General features: G+C 43.6%; 1 protein-coding gene across 3 annotated transcripts in view; it reads left to right on the forward strand.

Annotated features, from left to right (window-relative positions):
* TENM4 (teneurin transmembrane protein 4) overlaps positions 1–25,361 on the forward strand; it is a 585,345-nt gene extending 559,984 nt beyond the window's left edge. For all 3 annotated transcript variants that reach the window (XM_057364068.1, XM_057364069.1, XM_057364070.1), the window contains 4 exons: positions 1,912–2,208; positions 3,419–5,033; positions 9,996–10,138; positions 17,634–25,361. In XM_057364068.1, the coding sequence (XP_057220051.1) occupies positions 1,912–2,208; positions 3,419–5,033; positions 9,996–10,138; positions 17,634–18,392 (2,814 nt within the window). In that variant the 3' untranslated portion in view covers positions 18,393–25,361. The remainder of the gene's footprint in view (positions 1–1,911; positions 2,209–3,418; positions 5,034–9,995; positions 10,139–17,633) is intronic.
* Positions 25,362–25,568: the final 207 nt, after the last annotated feature.

A 25,568-nucleotide genomic window follows, 5' to 3' on the forward strand; every position in this document is an offset into this window, starting at 1 on the left:
TTTTTTTTTTTTTTTTTTTTTTGCAAGGAATTGCCACTCCTGTTTCTCTCTATATAGCAGCAAGCACCTAGAAGACACCAAATTGCCCTTAGTTACGCATGTGCATCTATTCTTCATCAAAACTCTATAGAGTTTTGATACCCTTTAAATTATTTTGCAGCTTCCCTGTTACAGTGACTGATTTTTTTCTCTCCCATTGCACATTTACACTCTATTTTACTCATTTAATTTGAGCATTGTCTTCCTTTCTACAAAGTTTCTTCCCTCCCTCAAGTTATACCCACCTTTTACCATTGTTATTCATAAACTGAAAATGGTTGTTGCACTTGCCTCCTCTCTCACATCATCCTCACACATCATGGCAACAATTCCTTCTCTCCCCAGCTGTGGAGATACCTTCTTTTGAATTCTGGYTTTCTGGAGACCCTGTTCTCTAGGCTTCAGCATAAATGTCTGCCCATGCAAGACAAAGGCACTGCAGTGATTCAGCCTTTCCCTCTCCTGTTTTTCCAGGGCTGAGGAATCTCTTCTCTGTTGATTCAACCCCACCATTTCTCTTGCTGTTTACCTCTCAAATACTCCCTCATCCCTAAAAWTACAGTAGGAATTCAATCATACAGCCCATTGAGCAATAGCAAAGCTCAAAGCTAAAGCAGGGCTGAGAACAGTGCTCAGGTMACAGAATTATAGAATCAGATATTGTTCAAGTTGAAAAAGACCTCCAAGATCATCAAGTCCAAACAGGCAAAGTCCAAGTCCTCCAACCAAAATAAGCACCACCACCATATTCACCACTAAACCACGTCCTCAAGTGCCATATCCACATGTTTTTGAACACTTCCAGTCAGGAGTGTCAGTGTTACCCAGAGCAGGATAGGGCWGTGTTTTGAGCCTGATCTGAAAACCTCATGGCAAGCAGCACTCTGTTCTACTGACTGTATCTGAAGGGCTGCAAAGGGAACTGAAAACCAAGTCAGCTCTTTGGAATTTGAGATTCATCTRAGAAGAATCTACACCCTTTTAGAAAAGAGAGGTTCACCAGCTGAAAGATACTTGGAAGGGTGGGATGGAGAAGAAGCTATCTTCACTGGCAAGCTCATACTGGGAATATTGGTTTTCCTCCTTGCTTTCAAACCAATATTTTGCTGCTGTGGTGATGGGGCTTTGTAAGTCTCCTTGCACATGTGGCTAAACATGAATTGTATTATCAGCTCCTTTTTGTATTGCTGTGCACTGCAATCCCTGAGTCAAAATGTATTCTGCTCTTACCTTTGAAGTAGATACCTTTGATCTTTGGAATTGCAGAGGCAYTGGAGGTAAGAGGAGTATAATTATGCCACTCTGAATAACCCCAGGACAATGAAGTTAAAGCTCCAGCTCTCAGAGAAAAGTTCCTGCTCTGTGTAACATCAACAGTGGTTAAAGCCTCCATATTTCATCTCAGGGGAAAGGCTTAACCTCCAATTCCTGCAGTATATTCAGTAAACTCAGAGAAGAACACTGATTTCCACTATGTTGGCACAACATGCATCTCTCTTCTACGAGTGCTTTTTGATATGCATGAAAGCAAAAGACTCCATATTCTGGGTTTGATGAGCAGAGTATCTTGCAAATGTTCCTTGCAACAAGTTGTCGTTCTATGTTCTGTATATAACATCTGCTGTAGCAGTCCTAAACCTAGATTTGGGATATGAGCAATATTCCTTCACTGTGGTAATGTTTCAAAAGTACCATTCTTCTGAAGTCGATAAAAGGCGACGTTGAGACAACTCTTTGCTTTAAAAATTTCATCTTATCCAAACGCAATGAGCAGCAGGATACTCTTCAGTGTGGTATAAAAAGGTGAAACAAGGCTAGTCTTTCTAACTTAATCTGTTTCCAGCTTCCTAAATCTCCATCTTTTYCCTGTAGGTTCACAACAGAAACCTGCTGTCCCTTGATTTTGATCGTGTGACAAGGACTGAGAAGATCTATGATGACCACCGCAAGTTCACGCTCCGCATCCTCTATGACCAGGCAGGGAGACCCAGTCTCTGGTCACCCAGCAGCAGATTGAATGGGGTCAATGTCACCTATTCCCCAGGAGGACACATTGCAGGGATTCAGAGGGGCACGATGTCAGAAAGGATGGAGTATGATCAGTCTGGCAGAATTACATCCAGAATCTTTGCTGATGGTAAATCATGGAGCTACACCTACCTGGAGAAGGTAAGAATGTTTTCACCACTCGGAGAGGGTGCATTTGAGGCACATGGGCTTTACTCCTTTGACATCAGTRCAGCTGCACTCCTTCACATCAGCTAGTTGCTGGTCCTTGTGGTCCACTGCTCCTCTTCTGTCCCACTAAGTGGCTTTGGTGCCTGTCCACACRTAGTGGCTTTGGTTCCAGACCACCACAGAGCAGTTGCAAATTGTTTTGAGATGTTTCTTTCCAGTCACACTGAGAGCATGTGAACTGTGAAGCTTTGGCATGTGATTTTTTTTAAGCACAATCTTCCTTTAATGAGTTAACTGCAATATAAAATACCTTCTGGTAAAGYCAGCAGAGTGAACAGTAGGAATTTCCAGTAGGATTTTCTATATGCAAACAACCCATACAGTCTGATATCCTGCCTTGGATTGGCATTGGGTAAGCAGTGGCCCATTCCTGCTTACAGAAATATATGTAATTAATACGTGAGGCATGAATCCAGTCACACTGCTGTAGCAAACTTTACAGTGTTTCCCACAGCCTGCACTCTGTAGATTGGCRTGGGACTTACATTTTCTGGGTATTACCATTCAGCATTACTCTGCCCAGTGACCCATAGATCCATGTAATATATACTGGGTGCTTGAAATTTTTATTCCTGGGTTTTTTATAGTGCCTCTCCCTTTTAAAAAGGAAAAACTATTGACTTATTCCTTGTATTTTACAATCTATGCAAATTGATTGTTATATGCAAAAAAAAAAAAAGAATATCCCAGAACAAATAAGCATGCAGACAGAGGTTTAAAGGAAGAGGATCATAGAAGATGAGGTGACACAATGAATTAATTCAGCAYTGGAAGGTGTTGGGAGATACTTTTYCCAGCTTTGTTYAGATAGCTCTACCAGTTTTATTTAGTTAGTTTTCAAGGGTTATTGGCACAGGGAATTGGTAAGGCAGCAACAGGSTACTGATTTGAAAAATTTAGCATTCTGAAAAATTGGACCTTCCTCCCTGCATTAACTGCTTCTTCCACTGACCCACTCCTCTTTGGGGATMCTTGATGTGCCATAGGCAGCTCCTTACCTCTCACTGTTGAATCCTATGGGTACAGAGATTTGTCTCACTTGCCCTGCTCTTTGGATTGAGAAATCTTAACAGGTTTTGTGAGAGTGTAATTTTGGTSAAAAAACAGGGATGTWATCTATACTTTTCTTCTTCCCTTCYAGTCCATGGTGCTGCTCCTTCACAGCCAGAGACAGTACATCTTTGAGTTTGACAAGAATGACCGGTTGTCATCGGTGACCATGCCCAACGTTGCCCGTCAGACTCTGGAAACCATTCGTTCCATTGGTTACTACAGGAACATTTACCGGCCACCAGAAGGCAATGCCTCAGTAATTCAGGATTTCACGGAGGATGAGCAGCTCCTCCACACTTTGTACTTGGGCACGGGGAGACGTGTCATCTACAAGTATGGGAAGTTGTCCAAGTTAGCCGAGATGCTCTACGACACCACGAAGATCAGTTTCACTTACGACGAAACTGCGGGCATGCTGAAGACCATCAACTTGCAGAACGAAGGGTTCACCTGCACAATCAGGTACAGACAGATAGGACCCCTCATTGACCGACAGATTTTCCGCTTCACTGAGGAGGGCATGGTGAATGCCCGCTTTGACTATAACTATGACAACAGCTTCCGGGTGACCAGCATGCAGGCGGTCATCAACGAGACCCCTCTGCCCATTGATCTCTACAGGTACGATGACGTGTCGGGCAAAACAGAGCAATTCGGTAAATTCGGGGTCATTTACTACGATATCAACCAGATTATCACCACTGCTGTCATGACCCACACTAAACATTTTGATGCCTATGGCAGGATGAAGGAGGTCCAGTATGAGATATTCCGGTCTCTCATGTACTGGATGACTGTGCAGTACGACAACATGGGGAGAGTGGTTAAAAAAGAGCTGAAGGTTGGACCTTACGCAAACACGACTCGTTACTCCTACGAATATGATGCTGATGGCCAGTTGCAGACAGTGTCTATCAATGACAAACCTCTCTGGCGTTACAGCTATGACCTAAATGGAAATCTCCATCTGTTGAGTCCAGGGAACAGTGCCCGCCTTACACCACTCAGGTATGACCTCAGGGATAGGATTACTAGACTGGGGGATGTGCAGTACAAAATGGATGAAGATGGCTTCCTGAAGCAAAGGGGCAATGATATTTTTGAGTACAACTCAGCTGGCCTGCTCATCAAAGCCTACAACAAAGCGAGTGGGTGGAGTGTGAAGTACCGTTATGATGGCCTAGGAAGGAGAGTCTCCAGCAAAACCAGCCATGGCCATCACTTGCAGTTCTTCTACGCAGATCTGGCCAACCCAACCAAGGTCACCCATTTGTACAACCACTCGAGCTCCGAGATCACCTCCCTCTACTACGACCTCCAAGGCCACCTCTTTGCAATGGAGCTCAGCAGCGGTGATGAATTCTACATCGCCTGCGATAACATCGGCACTCCTTTGGCTGTCTTCAGTGGCACTGGTTTAATGATCAAGCAGATACTGTACACAGCATATGGGGAGATCTATATGGACACCAATCCCAACTTCCAGATCATCATTGGGTACCATGGAGGACTGTATGACCCCCTCACAAAGCTCATCCACATGGGCCGGAGAGACTATGACGTGCTAGCGGGTCGGTGGACAAGTCCGGACCATGATATGTGGAAGCATCTGAGTAGCAATAACATAATGCCTTTCAACCTGTATATGTTCAAAAACAACAACCCCATTAGCAATTCTCAGGATATCAAATGTTACATGACAGGTAAGACATTTAAAGTAATTAACATTTTCACAAGCTTGCCATCAGTGAATAGGTGTCATGGTCTAACCTCACATGGAGCTAAGGCCCACACCACAGCTGCTTAATGACTCCTCCCAGGTGGGATAGGGGAGAGAACAGAAAAAGTGAGAAAATTCTTGGGTTGAAATACAGTTTAATAGGAAAAGCAAAAGCTGATCATGCAAGAAAAACAAAACTGGGTATTCATTCGCCCTTTTTACATCAGCAGGCAGCCATCCCCAGGACAGCAGGGCTTCATCCCACAAAAGAGTGGCTTGGGAAGACAAACACCATCCCTACAAACATCCTCTCCTTCCTTCTTCCTCCCCAGCTTTACATGCTGAACATGACATCATATGGGTTGGGAGATCCCTTGAGTCAGTCAGGGTCAGCTGTCCTGCCTGTGTCCCCTCCCAGCTCCCTGTGCACCCCCAGCCCCCTCAATGGTGGAGTGGAGTGASAAGCATAAAAGACCTTGGCTTGTGTGTATGCTGTTCAGCAGTAACAAAACCATCCCTGTCTTACTGGTGCTGTGTCCTGCAAAAATCCAAGCACAGCCCTGTAGCAGCTACTGTAAAGAAATTTATCATAGCCAAAAACAGTACCATAGGTAATTGCTCTCTCAGTGTCCTGATCACCATGAGGTTTTCCATTCTTTAATATAATGGACAGAAGTTTTAGTTTACTAGTTGACCCCTGTGTCCAGGGCATGTTTAATTCATTAACCTAGACGGAGATTGTAATTCCCAAACCTGTTTCGTTTTCTCTTCTTTGGTGTTTGTTCTTTTTATTTTGCTTCCAGTTTTTTGTCCCCTCAGATATCCCGAGCTTAGCTACCCAATTAATGTCCTGATAACCTTTCTCTTTRTAGAGGGGCAGCTCTGTTTACACTGTTTTGCGTGGAGATTTATTTGCAACTAAACAAATGACATAGAGATTTGTTTTAGCAGAATGGCAAAGCAACTTAAACCTTTCATTACAGTCAGCCATTTCAGAGCGCCTGCACGATTACTACACTRATAGCCATGTAGTTCAAAGTTAATCTGCCCCACAAAATTAACATTTTCTACAAAAATCAATAAAAAAAGGTGATTTAGACTTAAAGGCCAGATTTTGGGGCACACCTACCCCAAAGTTTGACACAGTCTCTGAACTGCTTCCCCTGGAATTTGGTAAAATCATAGTCATAGGCATCAAAAGCATACAGTCTTTTTTCATCCCTTTCCCCATTCAAGTCTAGTTTCATACTGTGTGCAACAGTGAATGTTTGAGAAGAGTGTTTTGGTGGGACTTTTTTCTAGGTACTTCCCATTGCAAAACCAAGTGCCACAATCACAAATCAAATGTACAAACTTCTTAAGGAGACAGAATTAATTCTTAAATGCTGCTGCTGCATCTATCATAACCATCTCATATTCAACAATAATTGCATTCCCCAGAGTTAGGAGATCTGCTTAATAGCAAATAAATGTTACAAAGTAAAAATCCTGGGTTTTCTATTCTGCTTGGTTTTCTACCCATTAGGATTCGTGCTTTCAGGTTCTTCTGCTGTAATCATAAGGATTAGGTTGTGGGGCTTTTTAATGAAAAATTGTTTTCTCCAGAGCTGAGAAGATGATGCCATGAGGGAAGTAAAATATGTCAAAAGATGCAGGCTAAGATCCTGTATATTTCTCTCACTTTGATAATTAAGGCTGGCAGGGAATACCTCAAGATAACTTTTCTTATCAGAAAATGCTCATTTGTCAAAACTGAATTTGTTTATGGGGGAAGKTTGAGCTTCAGAGATTTTTCAGCAAAAGCATAAACAGCTCTCAAAAATGTCTAAATGACAAGTTCCAAAATGACCTAAAAGAAAAATTCCTTTTGGATTTTCAGTCTTTTCAGGTTAAGTGTAAGCTAATGATTGAAAACTGGAAAAGAATAATTAGGAATCAAAACCAAAATGGAGTTTGATTTGGAAGATAATTTGAAGGTTTTGATTTGAACTGATCTAGTCTTTGTACTGTTGCTTTGTGACATATTAACAGATTTTTGTTTTCCTGCTCAAGACAGGGCAAAATATTTTTTTCAAGCCCTGTGTTAAAACAGGTGCATAGTTTCCCACACAGCTCTGACAATAAAATCAAGATGTCCCAATCGGATACACTAATATTTTATAAGCACCAAATAATTTTTTCCATGGTCTTGTAAGTTCTGTTTTTAGTTTTTCAGGAATACAGAGCCCAAATACATTTCTCATCTCCCAGTRCATGGAAGAAGGAAGCCATGCTAAGGGATGACTGCTGGGACACAAGGTTGTCCAGCACTTCTTTCTGCTCAGGCTTTCAGGCACCTCATGGGCAGGACCCATGATAAGACTGCCCTTATCATCACAACCAAATCCACCCAGATTTGGGCACAGGGAACCACTTTCTGTCCCTCCATTCCCACACTGGGACCTGCTTGTCCTTAGGACAGCTCAGTGCCAGCACATGGGTGACCAACACGTGCTTTGGATGAGGTCTCTGAGCTTATGGATACAAATTGAAGGTGTATGGAGGGGAGAGCAGGAGAAGCAGGTATTTATGTTTTGAGAGGCCCGTTGTTAAACATGAATATTTTAGTGATTGTACATTTCGTGGCACAGAGCTCTGCTGCCAGCTTCAGCAGTCCTGATGGATTGAACTGACATTTCCATTACATGTGTCTGCATTAAGCACTCTTTTTCTTTGCCCTCAAATGAATTTGCTGTGAAATGTGTTGGCAGGGTTACTGTAGCTGAAAAAAACCTCTGTGATGTGAAATGTACTTTTCTGTCAAAAAAGTTGTCACTGCCTCCTGGCAAATTAGTATTTCCCCTTCTGTTTTCTCAGCGCCACACCTTCCTCCCATGGTTTTGGGTTGTTTGTTTTGTTGGCTTTCTTTTTGTTCTGGGTATTCCAACACCTCTTCCCAAAAAGAACAAACTCCAGTTTGCAAATGTTTTGGAAGTCAGTTTTCTGAGAAGTATTTTAAAAAACCCTATCTTGGATATTTCCAAACATGTCACATATTTTTCAGCAGTTCAGCATCCATGCACTCCATTCTTTATAACATTTTTGAAGTGCTTGGGAAATGATTCCTGCACCAATGCTGACCTTCACTGTTTTACTTTGTTCTCCTGACCACCTCGTCCACAATATGCACATCAAAGTTCTCCRTTTGAGATAAGAAGGATTTGGAAGCAGGCTGGCTTAGCACTAAGCAACAAAATAATCAAATGAGCCTTTTCATTTCTTTTGTAACCCCCCCAGCCTCTCTCTTTCAAAGACACTCCAAAAACAATCTGTACATCGAGTGAACAGAAGTGTTTTTATTACAGAAATCCTCCCTCTTCCACATGGATTGTCACAAGGGCTTTTTGGACATCTGCCCAATCGCAACATTTTGGCCTGTAGGAAAACAAGCAACAGATAGTGTGTTTATTTGGCTCCTGATTCTCCAGTCGTCTGGAACGGCGTTATTTGCCACTTGCATCCATAATTTCTTTTCCAACCAGTTCTTCAAAACATTCATTTAGGCTCATGGGAATAGAGGAAAAAATATTCAAATATGCGTATTTGATTATTTAAATTCTTTTCCATCTTCGGATTGTTTCAACAACGCTTATTGAGTTKAGTAAAATGAAAATCAAGGCTTTGTGCTTCCAGCTTGAAGCAGAGCAGTCACCAACAGAATTCCAGTTACATCCAAATACTTCAGACTCCTGGGAGCTGATATTAGTTAAACTTTACCTTCATACCTTTCTATTCCTTGCAGTTGCTGTTTGTGTGCCAAATGCACACGATATTGGCCAGGGAACATAGCAGGTGTGTCCTCTGGAGCTCAGTGAAGGCAAACAACATGAACTCATCAAATGCTCTGAAGTTAAGGGGGGAAGTGATGCTAACCCAGCCAGATCTAGGAGTCACCCAACCTCAGAATTTTTTCCTCCAGCAGATTAAATTTCACTTGCTATTCCTAATAGCTGTGYAATCAAAGGCAAGGAAGACTTAATTATCTACTGGCAAGTAAATGCAGGAATGATGTCCTAAATGGCTGTTTTTCCATCATGTTCCCTTTAGTGCCAGTGGCTCSTTTTTTATATAAAACAATAATTTATCACTACTAGCCACCAGTTTTCTCACCATCCATGGACTTTTTTAAGAGGTTTGTAAAAAGTAAGCCAAGCAAACTGTCTGCCTTGTATCTGTACACTTATTGATGCTATAATGTACCTTGCAGGTAGTRTGAAGGCTGACTGTAAATGTCTCTATAAAAGATGCCATGACTTTACACTGATTTAATACTCAAATTACAGCTTCTTATGAAAAATGCCAGGAAGCTGTGGACTGAGGTGGAAATGCCATGGAAAAAGCAGTGCCTAGAGCCTCTTCTGTAAGCACCTGCTAAATGCCTGTGTTTTCCATCCAGGATGTCCTGRTATTCTGGCTCACACTGCTCTAAATTTCGTATTCAGACTACAGGCCCTTTGAGAGTCCTCAGGGAGAGAATTATTGTGGCTGAGGTGTTCTGAGCTGACTGTAGGACTGGATAACACTTCCCATTTGGCTGGAGCATCTCAGCCTCCAAGTGTATTGCTGTTCCTGCACTTCTGCAACCTTCTGGCAGTGCTTGGTTTCTGCTGATGAAGGGCAGACATGAAGTTGGCTTTGATTTGGGCCATTTGCTCACTGCCARTGTTTCTGTTTCAGAGCTTGGAAAGTGCAGAATTTGGCTCTGGTGGGAGGTGGAAAGCCCAGATTTTGGCACACGGCTCTTTCAAGGGCCATCAAAATTCCCACCTTCACACAAAGCAGACATTCATAACTTTGTCCAGACTGCAGTGACAGCCACTGAGCGGTCCTCCTCTGGGCCTTCTCCTGGGCAACCCTTCCTGCTTGAGAGATCAGATAATGTTATTTATGTTTCTCTTCCTTCCAGATGTCAACAGTTGGCTGCTCACCTTCGGGTTCCAGCTACACAATGTCATCCCAGGCTACCCCAAACCGGACATAGATGCAATGGAGCCATCCTATGAGCTAATCCACACACAGATGAAAACACAGGAATGGGACAATAGCAAGGTGATCCATATAACTCCATACTGTATCTCATGCCCTTATCAGCAAATTACCCATTKGCAATGTTGATTGATAAACCTCCATCAGCATGTTGTGAGATCAAGAGCGAGTCGGACCTCATTGCAGTATTGAAATCTGACTGAATAATCGCATCTTAAGTTCTCTACTGCCAATGTGCTTTTTCCTGTGACATTTTGTGGTGGTTGTTCAATGAAGAGGTGCATTACTGCTTCTTTTGCCCACAAGAGACRCTGTTACCACATATTGCAAGCTAAATTCAAGGCCTTTGCACTCAGGATTCTTAGAAATTTTTAAAAAGGAAGCAAATMTTGATACAGGATAAGTTTACAAAGAGGTTTTTTTTTGTTCTAAAAACTTACYCAGTCTGGTTTAAAATGTCTTAAACAAGAAGTCCCAATACTTCCATAGGAAACTGTTCTGCAATGCCAAGAGTCTCATCAGGTAGAATTTTAAAATTAAATTAGAATTTTAAAATTAAATAGAATTTTAGAATTAAATTTTCATTTAATCTGACTGGGTTTAATCCCATATAACCRGGTACTGCTTTTAAAAACAGGCTTGTATCCCAAGCCATTTTGGTAGATACTGGTGCAAAATTCAGTGATAAAATTGGCAAGAAAAAAGTTTCTGCAGCCCAATCATTTCCCCGTCTTCCTGTTGGGAATTACTCAGCTGAAAGACGGAGRCAGCACTGTTAAAGGTGAGAACACAGGGTCAGGATTTGAGAGCCCAGGGTTAACTCCCAGCCCTACTGCTTATCAATGTATGACCTTGAAAATGTCATTTCCCTCTTAGGATTCTCTTTCATCTTGTGGCCTGATTGTATTCTGGGGCTGCTTTCATCTATTTAGTCCGAATCCTCCTTAGTCTGAACTCCCACTTGCTATTGCTGTGTGTTCAAACATTGCAAAAGCAGTGGGGCACCAACGTGCTTGGGGAGATCAGGACATGCTCTCAATATTGCTGTTAATAAAACATAGGCACTGGAATTGCATCCATCTACCCTCCTAGCCCCTCTATCAATGTTTCACTAAAATGTTGATGTCCTGAAGCAGATTCATGAGGCATACATCTTAAACCAGGAGGTCACATTTCTTGAACCACAAAAGGTATCAGTCAGAGGTATGAACAAATTACTGTAGGTTGATAATAGTTGTGTTTCAGTCCATCACTGGTACTCAGCCTCATAGCCATGGTGAAGAAAAGTTGGTGAAGAAAATGCACCAGCTTCAGCTTCAACAAGAAATTTAAATGAAGTGTCGCTTAATACTACAGCGGCAATGAAAAAAATTCCGCCTTTTGCTACCATGACTGAGTAGATGCTTGAAAAYTATTACAGTACAGTTGTGTTTTGGAGCTCAGAGACTCCATTATTGTTTCTTGTTTCYTTGGATTAAACAAGAAAATGCTAATAGAAGTTATTTTTGTAATGAGAGAGAGCCTCAGGATTTTTCCTACTCTCTGATGTGACACAGTCTCCCTGRGCAAAGCTATACAGGAGTAGGCAAACAGGGAAGGTTCATTCAGAGACTGCACAGAAGAYGTTCTCTTTATTGTTATGTGCAGTAGATAATAAGTCTCACAGAACCACCATAGAAATTATTATTATTATTATTATTGGTAATGTTATTATATTTTTATCATTAAGTCATTATTTATTAGTATCATTATTTGACTTSCTGAATAGCTGAGTGACTTGAGTGACAGTTTGAGATGAAGACTGACCCTTGCTCATACAGGCAGATGCGCTGGAATTAAAATCAAGGAGAGCCCTCCTTTCCATCCACCCCGTTTAGGTGACTCTGCCTGAATGAGCAGTAAGAAGAAAAGAAATTCTCATGTCCCTCGCAGGTTTTTAAAGCCAGAAGCTGCAGTGAGAGCTGTTCAGGGCCCTGCTCATTAAAGGAGGGCTTTATACAGCTGTCTTGCTTCCAGATGAGTCACTTTGCACTCAGATGTTGAAAGTGGAATTTAACCATTGCAGGCTGCTTCATATTCCTCCCATCTTATGACAGCAACAAAACATGACCATTTTTAATTCAGTCTACAGTTGTAGGATCATGCTGTGATAGCTCTTAAATGCTATAGAGCAGGATTCCCTTCCCTTCTGTCACACACAGCATACTATAGGCACATATTTGCATATACCAAATTCCTTCACATATGATACCTGAACAAGTGAGCCATTTTCTCCTATGTCTGTCCGTGTATCCAACACTGATGTTTCGCATAATGTTCTGTTCATTCCCAACCCTTCCAGGCATCAGTACACTCCCCCAGACACAGTCCAGCCCTCCTTCCCACTGGCTGTCTCTGAATTTATTGATGAAGCATGTGGAAGAAAATACAAAGTTTTGAAAATTTCACATAGGAAATGACAAAATTAAACCAAAGTGAATGGAAGCATAGGAAACATTTTCAGATTATAAGACTGATCAAACTGTAAAATGGTCTTGCAGAGCATACAGAGTAAGCTGTAGATCATTTGTCATTTAACAGTAGCCTGGACAAGGCATTGATCACTGAATGTTGTAGCACAACATTTTCATCTCCATGTCTTGTGATCCCTAGTTTCTCTGGGTCACAAACCTCCTTATTAATGACCAAAGTATGTTTGAGCTACTCCACTGGCTTTGCTAATCAAAGCTATGGCCCAGCAGATCAAGTCTGCTCTTTTACCAGAGAAGACTGACTAACAGGAGCACAACAACAAGGCAAATAACTCCCGTAAATGGCTGCTTCGTCTCTCTTCAGAGTGCATATCCAGAGGGCCCTAGCATCTCCTTCCAAAACATTTTTGGTACTCGCCTTGCAGGTCTGGAAGATGGGAGAGATATTCCTGACTTTAAGCATCCAGCACCTCAAAAATAGCCAGCATGTCATAAACTTGTGCTAACCCCCTGAAGCTCTGAAGTGACATTTAAAATCCAATACTCTGTTGTGCAGCACTGCCCTCCCTCTTCCCCACATGACTGTGAGGCTGTCACTAAATTGTTTGTTGAACAAGTTCAGTGATATTGGCCACTGGGGACTCTGGGTGACCTCTGGCATATTGTGGAACTGCTGCACCTGAATCCAATTTCTCTTCTGTTTTTGTGGGGTTTTTTTTTCCTTTCCCTTTTGTCTTGTTGAGCTGTCAGGTAATTGTCATAGCCAGAACAAGTCTATTTCCAGGGAGGGGTGTTTTGGAGTCAGCACTTGTATCATTATCTACATTCTGTTATTTACTACCCTTCTCTTCATCCCATGGGTACAGTCTCCAGGAAGGGTCCTGTTTTCTGTGCTGCCTGTTACAGGCTTGCTGAAAGTAGTTTTTGGCACCCCCTCTGGAGCAGCATTTTGGAGGCAAGGGCTGCTCTGGGATGCTCAGCCAGGAAGTGAGCTATAGGGCTGTSCTTTCTGGCAGAGTTTCTTCCAAGGACAATCTGTTTGAGGGACTGGCTCTGCCAGTGTTCATCATTCAGGGAGGGCATCCTGACATTGCAGGTGCTTTGGGCTGGGCTTGGACCGTCACACTGTCTGTATGTCTGTCCATCAGCCCCTAGCTGTGTTTTACAAATGCAGTGGTCAGTCTTCAAAGGATCTAATGCAGGGAAAGGAGTTGAAGTCTCAAAGACATTAAGCTCTTGAGGTTTTATGAAAATAGATGAGCAATATATGAAMAGTGACGAGCAAGAGAAGGAGGCAAATCCTCTTACTTCTCCACACATGAAATCTGCTTAATGAACKCAACCTCGTTATCCCCCTACAGCCRTGTAGAGTGGTGGAGGRGAGGGCASACCTCTCCTCTAAGCCCCTGAGTTAGTGCTCCTGTTTGGCTCATTCCCAGCCACGCAACATCCAGAGCACTGGCCTTGCTGGCCCATGGCTCACCTCTGCCGCCCTACAAGTTGCCTCTCGGCCAACCTGCCTGCAGTGTCGATGGCTGAACAATGGCTTTGTTAACAGAGAGCTACAGGGTAAATAGAAAGGGGGCTTAAAAAAAAGAGGGAGAGCAACTTTTTACCCTGGCAAATAATGATAGCTCAAGGGATAACAGTTTTAGATTAAAGCAGCAGAGATATAGATTAGATGTTACAAAGAAATTCTATAGCCAGAGGCAATGGAACAGGTTGCCCAGACAAGATGTGGATACCCCATCCCTGGGATTGTTCAAGGCCAGGTTGGATGGGGCTTTGAGCAGCCTGGTTTAGTGGGTGACATCCCTGCCCATGGTGGGGGGGTTAGAACAAGATCATCCTTTAAGTCCCTTCCAAGTCAAGCCTTTCTATGATTCTATGATAAATAGGAAGGAGTTAAAAATGAATAACATGTCAGAGAAATCATCAGTTTCAAACCTTTTCRAAAAAGTAGCTTATTGAGTTGTAAGCCATATGGTGGTAAGAGAAACACCTGTCTATAGTGGGACAAGGATCGAAAGAAACTTGGAAACGTGTTCACRTATTTCACATCTTGGATCCTTGATGGGAAATTAAAGCTTTCAGTCTCACACTGGAAGGCGGTATTTAAAAACAACAGATGATAGGATCTGGCGATGGTATTTCAGATCCTCAAGAGGTGCTGGCAAAATGCAAGAGGCTATTCAGAGATCTCAGTAATGTGCTGCTCTCCTGAGCTTTGTGCAGCAGAGAACAAATGATGAAGGTCGTTCTCTTCTCTCCAAAGGGTTGTTACTAGATAAAGTGAAATGTCACCTAAGGACATCTGATTAAAAAAGACTGTGAGGAAAAACAAACCCAGCATATTTGTCACTCACATCGAGCAGCAAATATTCAAATAAAGCAACGATGAATTCCCTTCTTTCTTCTGTAAAACTGGTTTGTAGATGCCGTGGTTTATAGTTGCTAAAAGCAGCAGCATTTTTTAGAGAATAGCACATAGCCACTGCAGCTTTGGATGGAAATTTTCTGTTTCTTTTCCTTGCCAGTTTATTGAAATGAGTTCTAAGATTAAACAGAAATGGTAATTTCAAAGTCAGGGATACAGTGCCTCTTTGAACTACATGTAATCTGTTTGCCTCCACCCTCTTTATATTCACAGCACAGCGTACGAGCTGGCTGTGCTCTGGTTTGCTTGAATTTGTTGGTTGGGGTTTTTTTCTGTTGGATGTGTTTGCTTTTACTTTTGAAAGAGTGTTGTTCCCAAATACACTCTTTTATCAAAGAGATGCACTCAAAAAGTCATTTCAAAGTCATCCTGGGCTTGTTTTCAAGGTAACAGAGACGCATGTAGTTATTGAAATAGTTGATAGCTAATAGATAAGTTTGAGTAACCTGCTGTTGTGGAAGGTGTCCCTGCCTGTTTTTTCCAGCCCAAAACATTCTAAGTGATGGTTCCTGCARCTCATCAAGAATAAGGTGATGAAGACAAAATTGAAGGGGAACAGGGGCAATTTCTGATAAGAGTTATTTGCCCATACCCAGTTATTGCCTGACTTCCCCGAGCTCCCTTCCCCAAGGTGATAATCAGTAGATGGAGCAATTAATTGCAGGAACTCTTTATCACTCAACTGCTGGTAAACAAGGTGATGTATATATAGATGGTGATACATTAGTGATCACAGGACCTAGCAGTGTGGCACAGAATATACCTGATTTCTCTCCTGAGTGAGTGGAGATTCAGTGTGAGTGCTGAGAGATGCCTTTTGCCATCTCTTGGTAAATGTTACCAAGGCAAGTTGGAAGAGCAGCGTGACATACAGAGTGGTAAAGGGACCACCTAGTGTCAACCCCTATGAGATACACCTGAGAAGAACTCTCCATTTAAACCTCTTTGAAGAGGAAATAGCTAATAACCAAGGCTGTGCAGTGTGCACTTGTTTGGAACAGTATTTTATGGAGCCTAGAAGCTTAATTGCTCCATGTCCATCATTGCTGACATCTACATTAATTAGTCCATTTTTTGCATAATTAGAGCACTTGTGCAATTGGCAGAGAAGCTGGGCTCCACTTCCTATCAGTCTGTTAATTATATTGCTCTCTGGGTGGTGTGTGAGATGCCCCACAGGCAGGATGGAGAAAATCAGAAAGAGCTCCTTTTTCATAGGAGACCGTTTCCTGCTCCACCTGCTACGCTGTCAGTCAGAAAGGGAAAAGGAGAAGGTACACCAGCTTGTTCAGCACTTTGAATAAAAGTAATTTCTGGGGATTTTAATGTTTTACAACCCAAAATGTGCTCTTGAAATTGTGTTCCTCTACTCCCATACAGTTTTCTCTTTTATCAGTCAAAACTGCTCATAACTTCTGAGTGAGTTGCAATGCTCAATCCTTAATTTATTTTTTTTTTTAATACTTTATGACTCTTCCCTGGAAAGGGCTACCATGGAAATGAYGGTTTATTTCACTTCCCTCGCCATGTTACAGGTCTTGTTTGAGAGGTCCATGCTGAAATGCTTGCATCATCCGAATTGTCTTCTTGCACCCAGGATGTGAGCCCTTGGCTCGAGGACAGTTTAAGGCAATATCCTTCATGGATGCTAAATTTCCTCAAAATAATGGGAGTGGAGCARACTTTTCTTTGTAGCCTATTTTTAATCCTGGGTGTCATTACATTATTGAACTGAGCCGTTGGCAGTGCCAGGAGAGTTTTGTCACAGAATCCTCTTGCATTTGTGAAATTTGAGCAAATAATTATTCGTGATCAGGAGTCTGTAAGAAGCCGGCACTGCCATGAATTGATGAGAGCATTTCCAGWGCATTTTGCAGTAATGATGAGCTGCTGACTCGCTGTGTGCTTGCTCCATTATACACTAACAGCAAAAGTGACTTTGTARTACACCCAACTGCAAGGTGTCTGGGCTGTTGTCTCTCAGCAGTTTTGCTTCAATATAAGCCAAAACTTCAGTATCAGGTATGGTTGGCCTTAACTCAGGGATCCTGGAATACTGTAGAGTTTGCGGGAAATAGGTTATGGATTTAATGCCTTGCTTGAGTTTTGAACAAACTGCTTTGGCCACACTGAAATGGAATAGTGTGGTTATGGCCACTTTGAGGGTCATACAGGTCATGCAGGTCACGTAGGGCCTTTGAAGGCAGCACAAGGAGTTACAAAGTAGAGTCAAAAACGAAGAAACTTCTACAAATACTTCCACACTTCACAGAAAATCTGAAAGCATTTGGTGAAGCACCATAGCCACAARATGAATTGCTTCTTCTGTGCAGAACACAGAAACATAATCTAATTACAAACTCAACCCTAACACCACTGAGGCAAAAAATCCTTTTCTACCTCTACATCCTTCAGTCTGTGAGATTAAATACAGTTCAGCTTACAGAAACAATGAGCATTAGGGGACAACACATCTCTCCCATGAAAAATAAATAAAATTCTGAAAAAATGTGGTCGGGAGAAAAAATACTGAAGCTCCCCATTACACRTTTCCAGTATGTTCTCCTGGTCTCCAGCATCCTAATAATGCCTTTGTGTCATCAGGTTTTTCTTTCTTATATGTCTTTCTCTTCTTTCTCTCCCTGCTCAGTCCATTTTGGGGGTCCAGTGTGAAGTGCAGAAGCAGCTGAAGGCCTTTGTCACTCTGGAGCGTTTCGAACAGATCTACAGCTCCAGCATCGCTGGGTGCCGGCACATCAAGAAGAACAAGAACTTTGCTGCTGGAGGCTCCATCTTTGGCAAGGGCGTCAAGTTCGCCATGAAGGAYGGGCGCGTGGCCACTGACATCATCAGTGTGGCCAATGAGGACGGGCGGAGGATCGCGGCCATCCTGAACAACGCCCACTACCTGGAGAACCTGCACTTCACCATCGACGGCGTGGACACGCATTATTTCATCAAGCAGGGGCCGTCVGAGGGCGACCTGTCCATCCTGGGCCTCAGCGGCGGGCGGAGGACCCTGGAGAACGGCGTGAATGTGACAGTGTCCCAGATCAACACAGTGCTGAGTGGGAGGACTAGACGTTACACGGACATCCAGCTCCAGTACGGTGCACTGTGTCTAAACACACGCTATGGGACCACCTTGGACGAGGAGAAGGCACGCGTCCTGGAGCTGGCCCGACAGCGCGCCGTCACCCAAGCTTGGTCCCGGGAACAGCAGAGACTGCGGGATGGGGAGGAGGGTATTCGCTCGTGGACAGAAGGGGAGAAGCAGCAAGTGCTGAACACRGGCCGGGTACAGGGCTATGATGGCTATTTTGTGATCTCAGTGGAGCAGTACCCCGAACTCTCAGACAGCGCCAACAACATCCACTTCATGAGACAGAGCGAAATGGGCAGAAGGTGACAGAGAGGGTCAGTGCGGTGACTTCTTGCCAAAGACAGCTACTCTTTTGTGGCCACTTACCTGACTGTGTTGTACTCAATCCTTTTTCTAAACTGAACAAGGTGGGGGGGAGGAAAATAGAAAGAGAAGGAATAATACGGTTGCACTGTAACTCATGCAACATACTTTTTTCCCTCTTTAATTTGGCCTTCGTGTGTTTTTTGCAATGAACAGAAGGTATATTTTGCCGTAGTGTGATCACAGTGAAATTTACTGTCTTTTGTATTTTTTTTTCCTTTTTTTTTTTTTTTTTTTTTTTTTTTTTTTTTTGTATGTTTGGTTCTTTTTCCCCCTCTTTGTGAGGAATTCGAAGTGGGGAGTCATCAACGTACGTCCTTAGGTGTAAGTGCGAAATGGGTGTCTGTGCTAACTTGTGTCATCCTAACCCTTTCTGATTTGGGGCAGGGACATAGCCTTCCACTTGGAACAGGGGGAGCCCGCGGCGTGCCGGAGAACTCTTCCCAGAAAGAAAGGAGATGGAAGACAACCCTGATTCTGATACTCTGAAAGTGACCGTCCGAATCATGTGCCTCAAAAGAGACCTTACAAGTAGTTTTCACGTTTCACTTGGGACATAAAGTGTTTCTTTGGGAGCTCCTGCTGAGCAGAAGTAGATTATAGAGGCAAAGGAGCTGATTATATTACCTTGCAAGATGATTCTCTTCCTTCCTGAACTGGAATAAAAAAAGAAAAAAAACCAGTCTTTTTTCATTACGAGAGTAGATATTTTGGGGGTTTTTTGTGTGTGCACAAATCCTGGTTTTAGTTAAATAACCTAGCAAAAGCCAAGAGAAGGGACTCCTGCTCTATTGAGAAAAGCTAAAATAAATCCTCTCTCATACATAGAGCTGTTCTACTGGTGGATTTAATGCACCCATGTTGTACATTTGCTAATGGCATTAACTTCATTAAATGTATAGTGTTTCAGTACATGAGGCTACGTGTTTAACAGTCCACTGTGCTGTATCTGATAAAACCAGTTAATTTTTAGGAAGCTGATTTGAATTTAAAAGTAGTTATAGTATCCCAGTGACATACCACTGAAAATTAGAGCCAAACCCTGCTTTTCCTGGTTCTGGAGCTTGTATTTATTGGCTGGGAAATGCAGTTTGGAGTAGCATGCTGGCAAGTCRTTTATGACTATGGCAGATAAATGTCTCCTGGGGACTTTGGCAGCAGGGATTTTAAAATGTTTAATAAGTAGCAACAGCTTGTGCGTAGTGGGACAAGAAGGAGAATATTGAAATCAACCCTCTCACTGTTTCTTACATGAGCTYGAATTTAGTGGAGAGCCCAGTTGACTGTTAGCAGTGATGAGGGGGAGGCTGAATGGAAATGCCCACTACAGAGAGGACCAAGTGCTTTAATAAGAAACTGCTGACAAAGTTGCTCGGCATGCTAATGTAATTTGTATTCACATAACCTCTGTGCTCTGGTATTTGCAAGAGTCCTTGAAATTCAAGGGAGCAAGGAGATGAGCTCAGCATCCTCTTCTCTGCCTGAAACAGTCCTGCGCTGTTCCTGCAGGCAGAAGTRTTACCCCACCTCCCAGTGGAGTTCTGGCTGGAGGTGGCCAACCATGGTCCCAAGCAGGTGTCTTTATCCCACTGGCACCTGCACGTATCGTGACTCTAAGAGCTGTCTTGTGTCTCTCTGGGAACAGCTCAGTCCTGATTTTTTTTTTCATTCCATTCACTTTGGCTTTTCCCAGTTCTGCAGAGAGATAACCTGAGATGTGTAAGTCCATGCCAAGGCTGTTTCCTTACTCGGAGTCCTACAGTGTCCCTGTGTCCTTAGGGGCAGCTATTCTGCACTCATGCCACCACCACTGGCATCCTCCAGCACAGACTGACACTCCTCTGCAGGATCTCGCCCCCAGGTACAGCGGGGGCGTGTGTTGTCCGCAGTCCTCGAGCAGCAAAACATTGGCAGCACCGGTGTCTCACGGTTTCTCTGTAGACGCYGGCTGCCAGCTCCGTCTGCCTTGTCTGTCTGTTCCCGGGTGCTTGCCAGGAGGAAGGTGATGGGATGGAAATTCCCCTGACAGACTGTTCCTCTGCCAGTTCTGAATCCCTAATACCTTTGGCTGCATGGCCATSACCAATGGTGTGGGTTTGATATTTTTGGTTGTCTCTCCTGCTTGCAGCCAGGATGACAATGCTGGTGCTGTGTCCCAACGCTGTACTCTGAACCACYCCTTGCAGCACAAAACCTTTATTACTTTGGCAGGAGTGAAGCACAGGCAGCTGGAAAGGGTATCCATTTCTGGCAGAGCCATGTGGGAGATGTGTTGGCCAGAGCCACTGCAGGTTTTGGCGAGGGAGCAGTTGCTTTGGCAGCTGCCTGCCAGAGATGACTAAAAGGCCATAGCATTGTCATCTGTGTGGCGGTATGAAGCTCTTGGTTATGTCACCTCAGCCGCCCTGAGGATGCTCCAGTGGGGGATAGGGGCAGTGTTGGCTAAACCAGCAGTGACCACCTTATTGAAGGAAGGAGCGCCTTCTTCCCAGTGCTATCCAGCTCCCTGCTTTCCCCTCTCTGAGTGACACCAGGGACAAATCCYTCTTAGAACCTCAAACTTGTGATGGCTGTGTGTGTAAAACAGCATGAATGGAGCAAAAGGAGACCTGCAGGAAGCTGGGTTGAAAGGTATGAACCCCTGGTAAAGACCTGCTGGGCAGAGAGAGCTCGATGTGCCTCCCATTTACACTGCCCCACTCGGAGCAGCTCTGAAGAGAAGTGGTGCTTCTGTGTCCATCCCCGTCCATGTGTTGCAATGCTAAGAGGAGCAGTGCCAGAGTAAATGGGCCATGTTTCCACGGAGCCAAGAAAAGGGACTCGAGTGTAAAATATTCCTCCTGGAGCCCTGCCAGCCTGAGATGGCACCTCTACAGCCTTACGCAGACTCTTCAGGTTATTACATGAGCTAATGACTGAGGAGTTTCCCCGTTTTCCAAGAGTCTCCCAGTCCCGCCACACACATCCAGCATGCCCAGAGCCATCCTGCTCTGTGCCATGGCCATGGCAAGCCCCTCGGGTTGCATTTTCAGCATCCTCAAGCAGCACTGGGATGTGAGTGCGCCTCTCTGCTTGCCGGGTCCATGACAGTCTTCTCCTGGGCCTGCACCCGCCATGGGAGCTATGGACATTGTGTCAAAAAGGAGAAAAAAATATGTATGTTGAAGTATATATATGTATATGTTGCTACCTTCTATCAGAACAAAAACTTTAAAAGGGTGGTTAATGCTGGGGACAAACCTGTCCACAGACAGCGGCTACATTCCTGAATCCTCAGCCTCTATGAAAGCTTTCCACTTCACCTGGATGGCCAAACAAGGACATTTTCAGTCCCAAAGTCCTTAATTTACCCCATCAATAGTGAAAAAYGCTTTTTCTGCAGGATCTCAAGTGCGTTTCCATGGAATGGGCTGTGAGCACAAAAAGTTGTGCCCTCATTGAGGATCTACACTCTGCTATCCACAAGCATTTCCACTCTACTGATGGCCCCGTAGCCCCTTCCCAGCCTTGTTGTCCCTTTTGCCTCCCCAAGGGGCCATGCTGGCTGTGTGACCTTTCTTGCTTTGCTTGTGGGCGGGAATRTAGTAACTCATTGCTTCCAGATGACTGGAAGGTGCTGGGTGCAAATCCCACAGCACTAACCCCCATCATAGGATCAGAGAATGGTTTGGGTTGAAAGGATCTTAGGATCATCCAGTTCCAAACCCCCTGCCATGGGCAGGGACACTTCCCTCTACAGCAGGTTGCTCAGAGCCCCATCCTGTGTGGCCTTGAACACTTCAAAGGATGGAACATCCACAGCTTCTCTGGGCAACCTGTGCCAATGCCTCACCATCCCCACATGAAGAATTTCATCCTATGACCTRATCTGCTCTCTCTCAGTTTGAAGTCATTCCCCCTTGTCCTTTCACCCCATGCCTTTGTCCAAAGTCTCTCTCCAGCTCTCCTGGAGCCCCTTAGGCACTGGAAGAGTCTCTGAGGGCTCCCCAAAGTCTTTTTCAGGCTGAGCCCTCCCAACTCTCTCAGCCTGTGTCCACAGAAAAGGAGCTCCAGCCCTCTGAGAATCTTCATGGCCTCCTCTTCACTTGCTCCAACAGCTCAATATCTTTCTCATGTTAGGGGCCCCCGAGCCAGATGCAACAATCCAGGTGGGATCTGGTTAGGGCAGAGCTGGGATGCAGAATCCCTTCCCTTCCCTGCTGCCCACRCTGCTGGTGACACAGCCAGGACACCTTTGGCTTTCGGAGCTGTGAGCACACATYGATGGGTCATGTTGAGCTTCTCACCCAACAACAACCCCAAGTCTTTCTCCCTAGGGCTGCACTCTATCCATTCTCTGCCCAGCCCCTGTTTTTGCTTGGGATTGCCCTGGCCTGACTGCAGGACCTTGTTGAACTTCATGAGGTTCCCACAGGCTCACCACTCAGGCTTGCCAAAGTCCCTCTGGATGGCATTCCTTCCCTCCAGTGTRCCAACCACTGTGCTAGATGCTGTTTCAAAGGCATGGCAGACCATCTCCTGGGGGAAATGCCACTGTGCTTTAATTCTCATGTGCTTTAAAGCTTGATTTTGAGAAGGCGTTTTTTTCTTAACTCCCAAAAAGAGGACTCACCCCTCAGCAAAAGGAGTTTCCCATCAAAATACAAAGGTGTAACTTCACTTCTGGTGTATCTTTCAACTCTGGTCTTGTCTGCAGTCCAATGGGTGGTGAGAAGGACCAAATCTCACAGCTCAGTGGAGAAAATCCAGTGGTCTGGAGCAGCAGCTGCATCTCTCAGTGAGAGACAGTAAGGAGCAACAGGTCAAGTCTTCAGTAGCTGAAGCTGGTACTGAAACTTGCTCCATTTGAAGGGACAACAGTGATGAAGGGACAACACCTACTTGGTGTGGCATCCAAACATGAACAGTGCCATGAGGACCCTGCAGCCGAAAAACATCCTGCATGCTCAGCCCAAGGGGAGCTGAGCAAGACTAATTAGACATCACGAGACATGCCATGTTTGTTTCCTCTGAGATCTTTATTTTATTTTTTTCCCTTTCAACTGAAGATTGGCACTTGGAAAAATCATTAGGCAGCAGTGACCGGAGGGAATCATGCAGCTCATCATATCTTTGTCATCACGGCTATTGATCAGAGGCACAGTGAAAATGGGCCAGCAACGCTAAACAACACCAGGCGAGAGCTGATGAGATGAAGGTCATTAAGAGCCCCGTGCTTGATTCAGGTTTAGAAGACACAGATGACTTGGAGCAGTCCCTGAGACACCATTTGGCCGTAACTTAGAAACAGTGAGGGATTTCTGTAATATATCTGTAGTTGCTTTATTGAGCGTAGGGACCAGCATGAGATTGTGCTCAGTCTATTATACAGACAGTGTAACCAGAATAAATCAAAATTGTTAAAAAAAAAAAAAAAAAGAAAAAATCTAATAAAGTACTTTTTCAGCTGTGACTTGTAAGTGTCACCGTGATGGATGGAAGCGCAATCCATTATGCAAAGACAAGGCTCTTAACATGAAATTTTAGAATTCAATTTTACGATTTACAGAGAGGGCCCCCCTTGTATTTATGGCACAGCAGTCTGTTTTGATTCAATCTCGGCGTAATTGAAACCAGGGCAGGGATCATGGTTAGTCCTGTGGCTCCTTTTTAAAAGGGGAGGAGAAATAACTGCCTGTAACATTAATAATGGAGCTAGGGAGATCACCTTGCTTGTTAAATCTTACTTTATCTCCTTGTCCTGGTGGCACTGCCGAACCTGGTGAATATGGACACTGTGCCTCTGTGCCAGGGATGCCTTTGATGGGATAAAATGTGGTTGCCATGTGGCCAGCAGCATCCTCCATCCCACGGTGAACATGGCCTGGGGCATTTTTGCTCCTGTTGTTACAGTCCTCCACAGGAAAAGTTATTTTTCAGTACCTCTTTTTATTATAATCACTCATTTTAATATAATCACTAAATAGTCCCCYGTAACACCAAAGAACTTTCATAAGTTTTGTAAAAATAAAAAAAAACAACCCCACAGCTTTCTTATGTTTGCTTTTTTTTTTTATTTGTTTGTTTGTTTTGGGGTTGGGGTTTTTTTCATCGCTAAAATATATTTAAATAAAATTACTTGTGACTATAGAGCAAACTTCAAACAAACACCACAGGGACACTGAGGGCCCTTTCCAGAGCCCCCCTTCTCGCTCCTGGGTGAAGGGCCATTGCACATCCAGGGGGCCATTTCCTGTGGCAGTTTTCCATCCTCTGCCACCACAACCAAAAACATTCAGCCCACCCAAGGGAAACTTTTTGTGTTTCTTTCCTACTTTCCTTTAATTACCATAAAACTTTGTGTTCCTGACCAAGTGTTACRTAGCTCAGCTGTTAACTCCCATTCCAGAGGTCAGTGCTTTCTGGGGAGCATAGAAAACCACAAACGAAAATTAACTAAAAATATATATACATATATATATATAATTTTTTTTTTTCCTTAGAGATGGAAGCTGTTCAAGCAAATAATAAAACTTTCAAAAAAAGAAAATTAAAGTGTTTGGACAGTTTGCAGATGTTATTGAAATAACCAATTGAAGAATCACACTTTTTTATTAAAAAGAAAAATGTTTATTTTGTGAGAGGACTTCTAATGCAGCTCCAGCCGAGAAGAGGACTTTGTATCAAAGCTGCATCTGTAAGCCCAGCACTGAAGACTCTTGTCATTACCCTGTGTAATAATTTTCCTGAAGTCTGGAACTAATTTTTTGAGAAATTTTTTTTCTCGATACTTTGTGTTTCTAATACTGTATTCTTGACTGTGTAAATACAACAAGGCTGTAAATAAGTGCAGATGTAGATACCTTCTAGAAAAAAAAAAGCGAACAGACAGAAATGACCATGTGTAGCCTTCAGTGACAAATAAAAGAATATTTTGTGTTTAAATAGTGCTTCCTTTTTTTCTGTGAAAATGATGACTTTCTTCACCCCAGCTGTTTGGTCCTTATGCAGGAGATGGACCTGACAAAAGAGTTGACCAAAAGGTCCCCCCATTCCTTGAATTTGCACCTAAAGGTGCATTCCCCACCTTTAGTACATGCAGTATGGGATTGCAAGTRTCCCCAAGGCTTTGCAGTTCAG

This window comes from Malurus melanocephalus, unplaced genomic scaffold (assembly GCF_030028575.1).
Source record: "Malurus melanocephalus ecotype Western Australia unplaced genomic scaffold, MMel_1.1 scaffold_34, whole genome shotgun sequence".
Lineage (NCBI taxonomy): Eukaryota > Metazoa > Chordata > Aves > Passeriformes > Maluridae > Malurus > Malurus melanocephalus.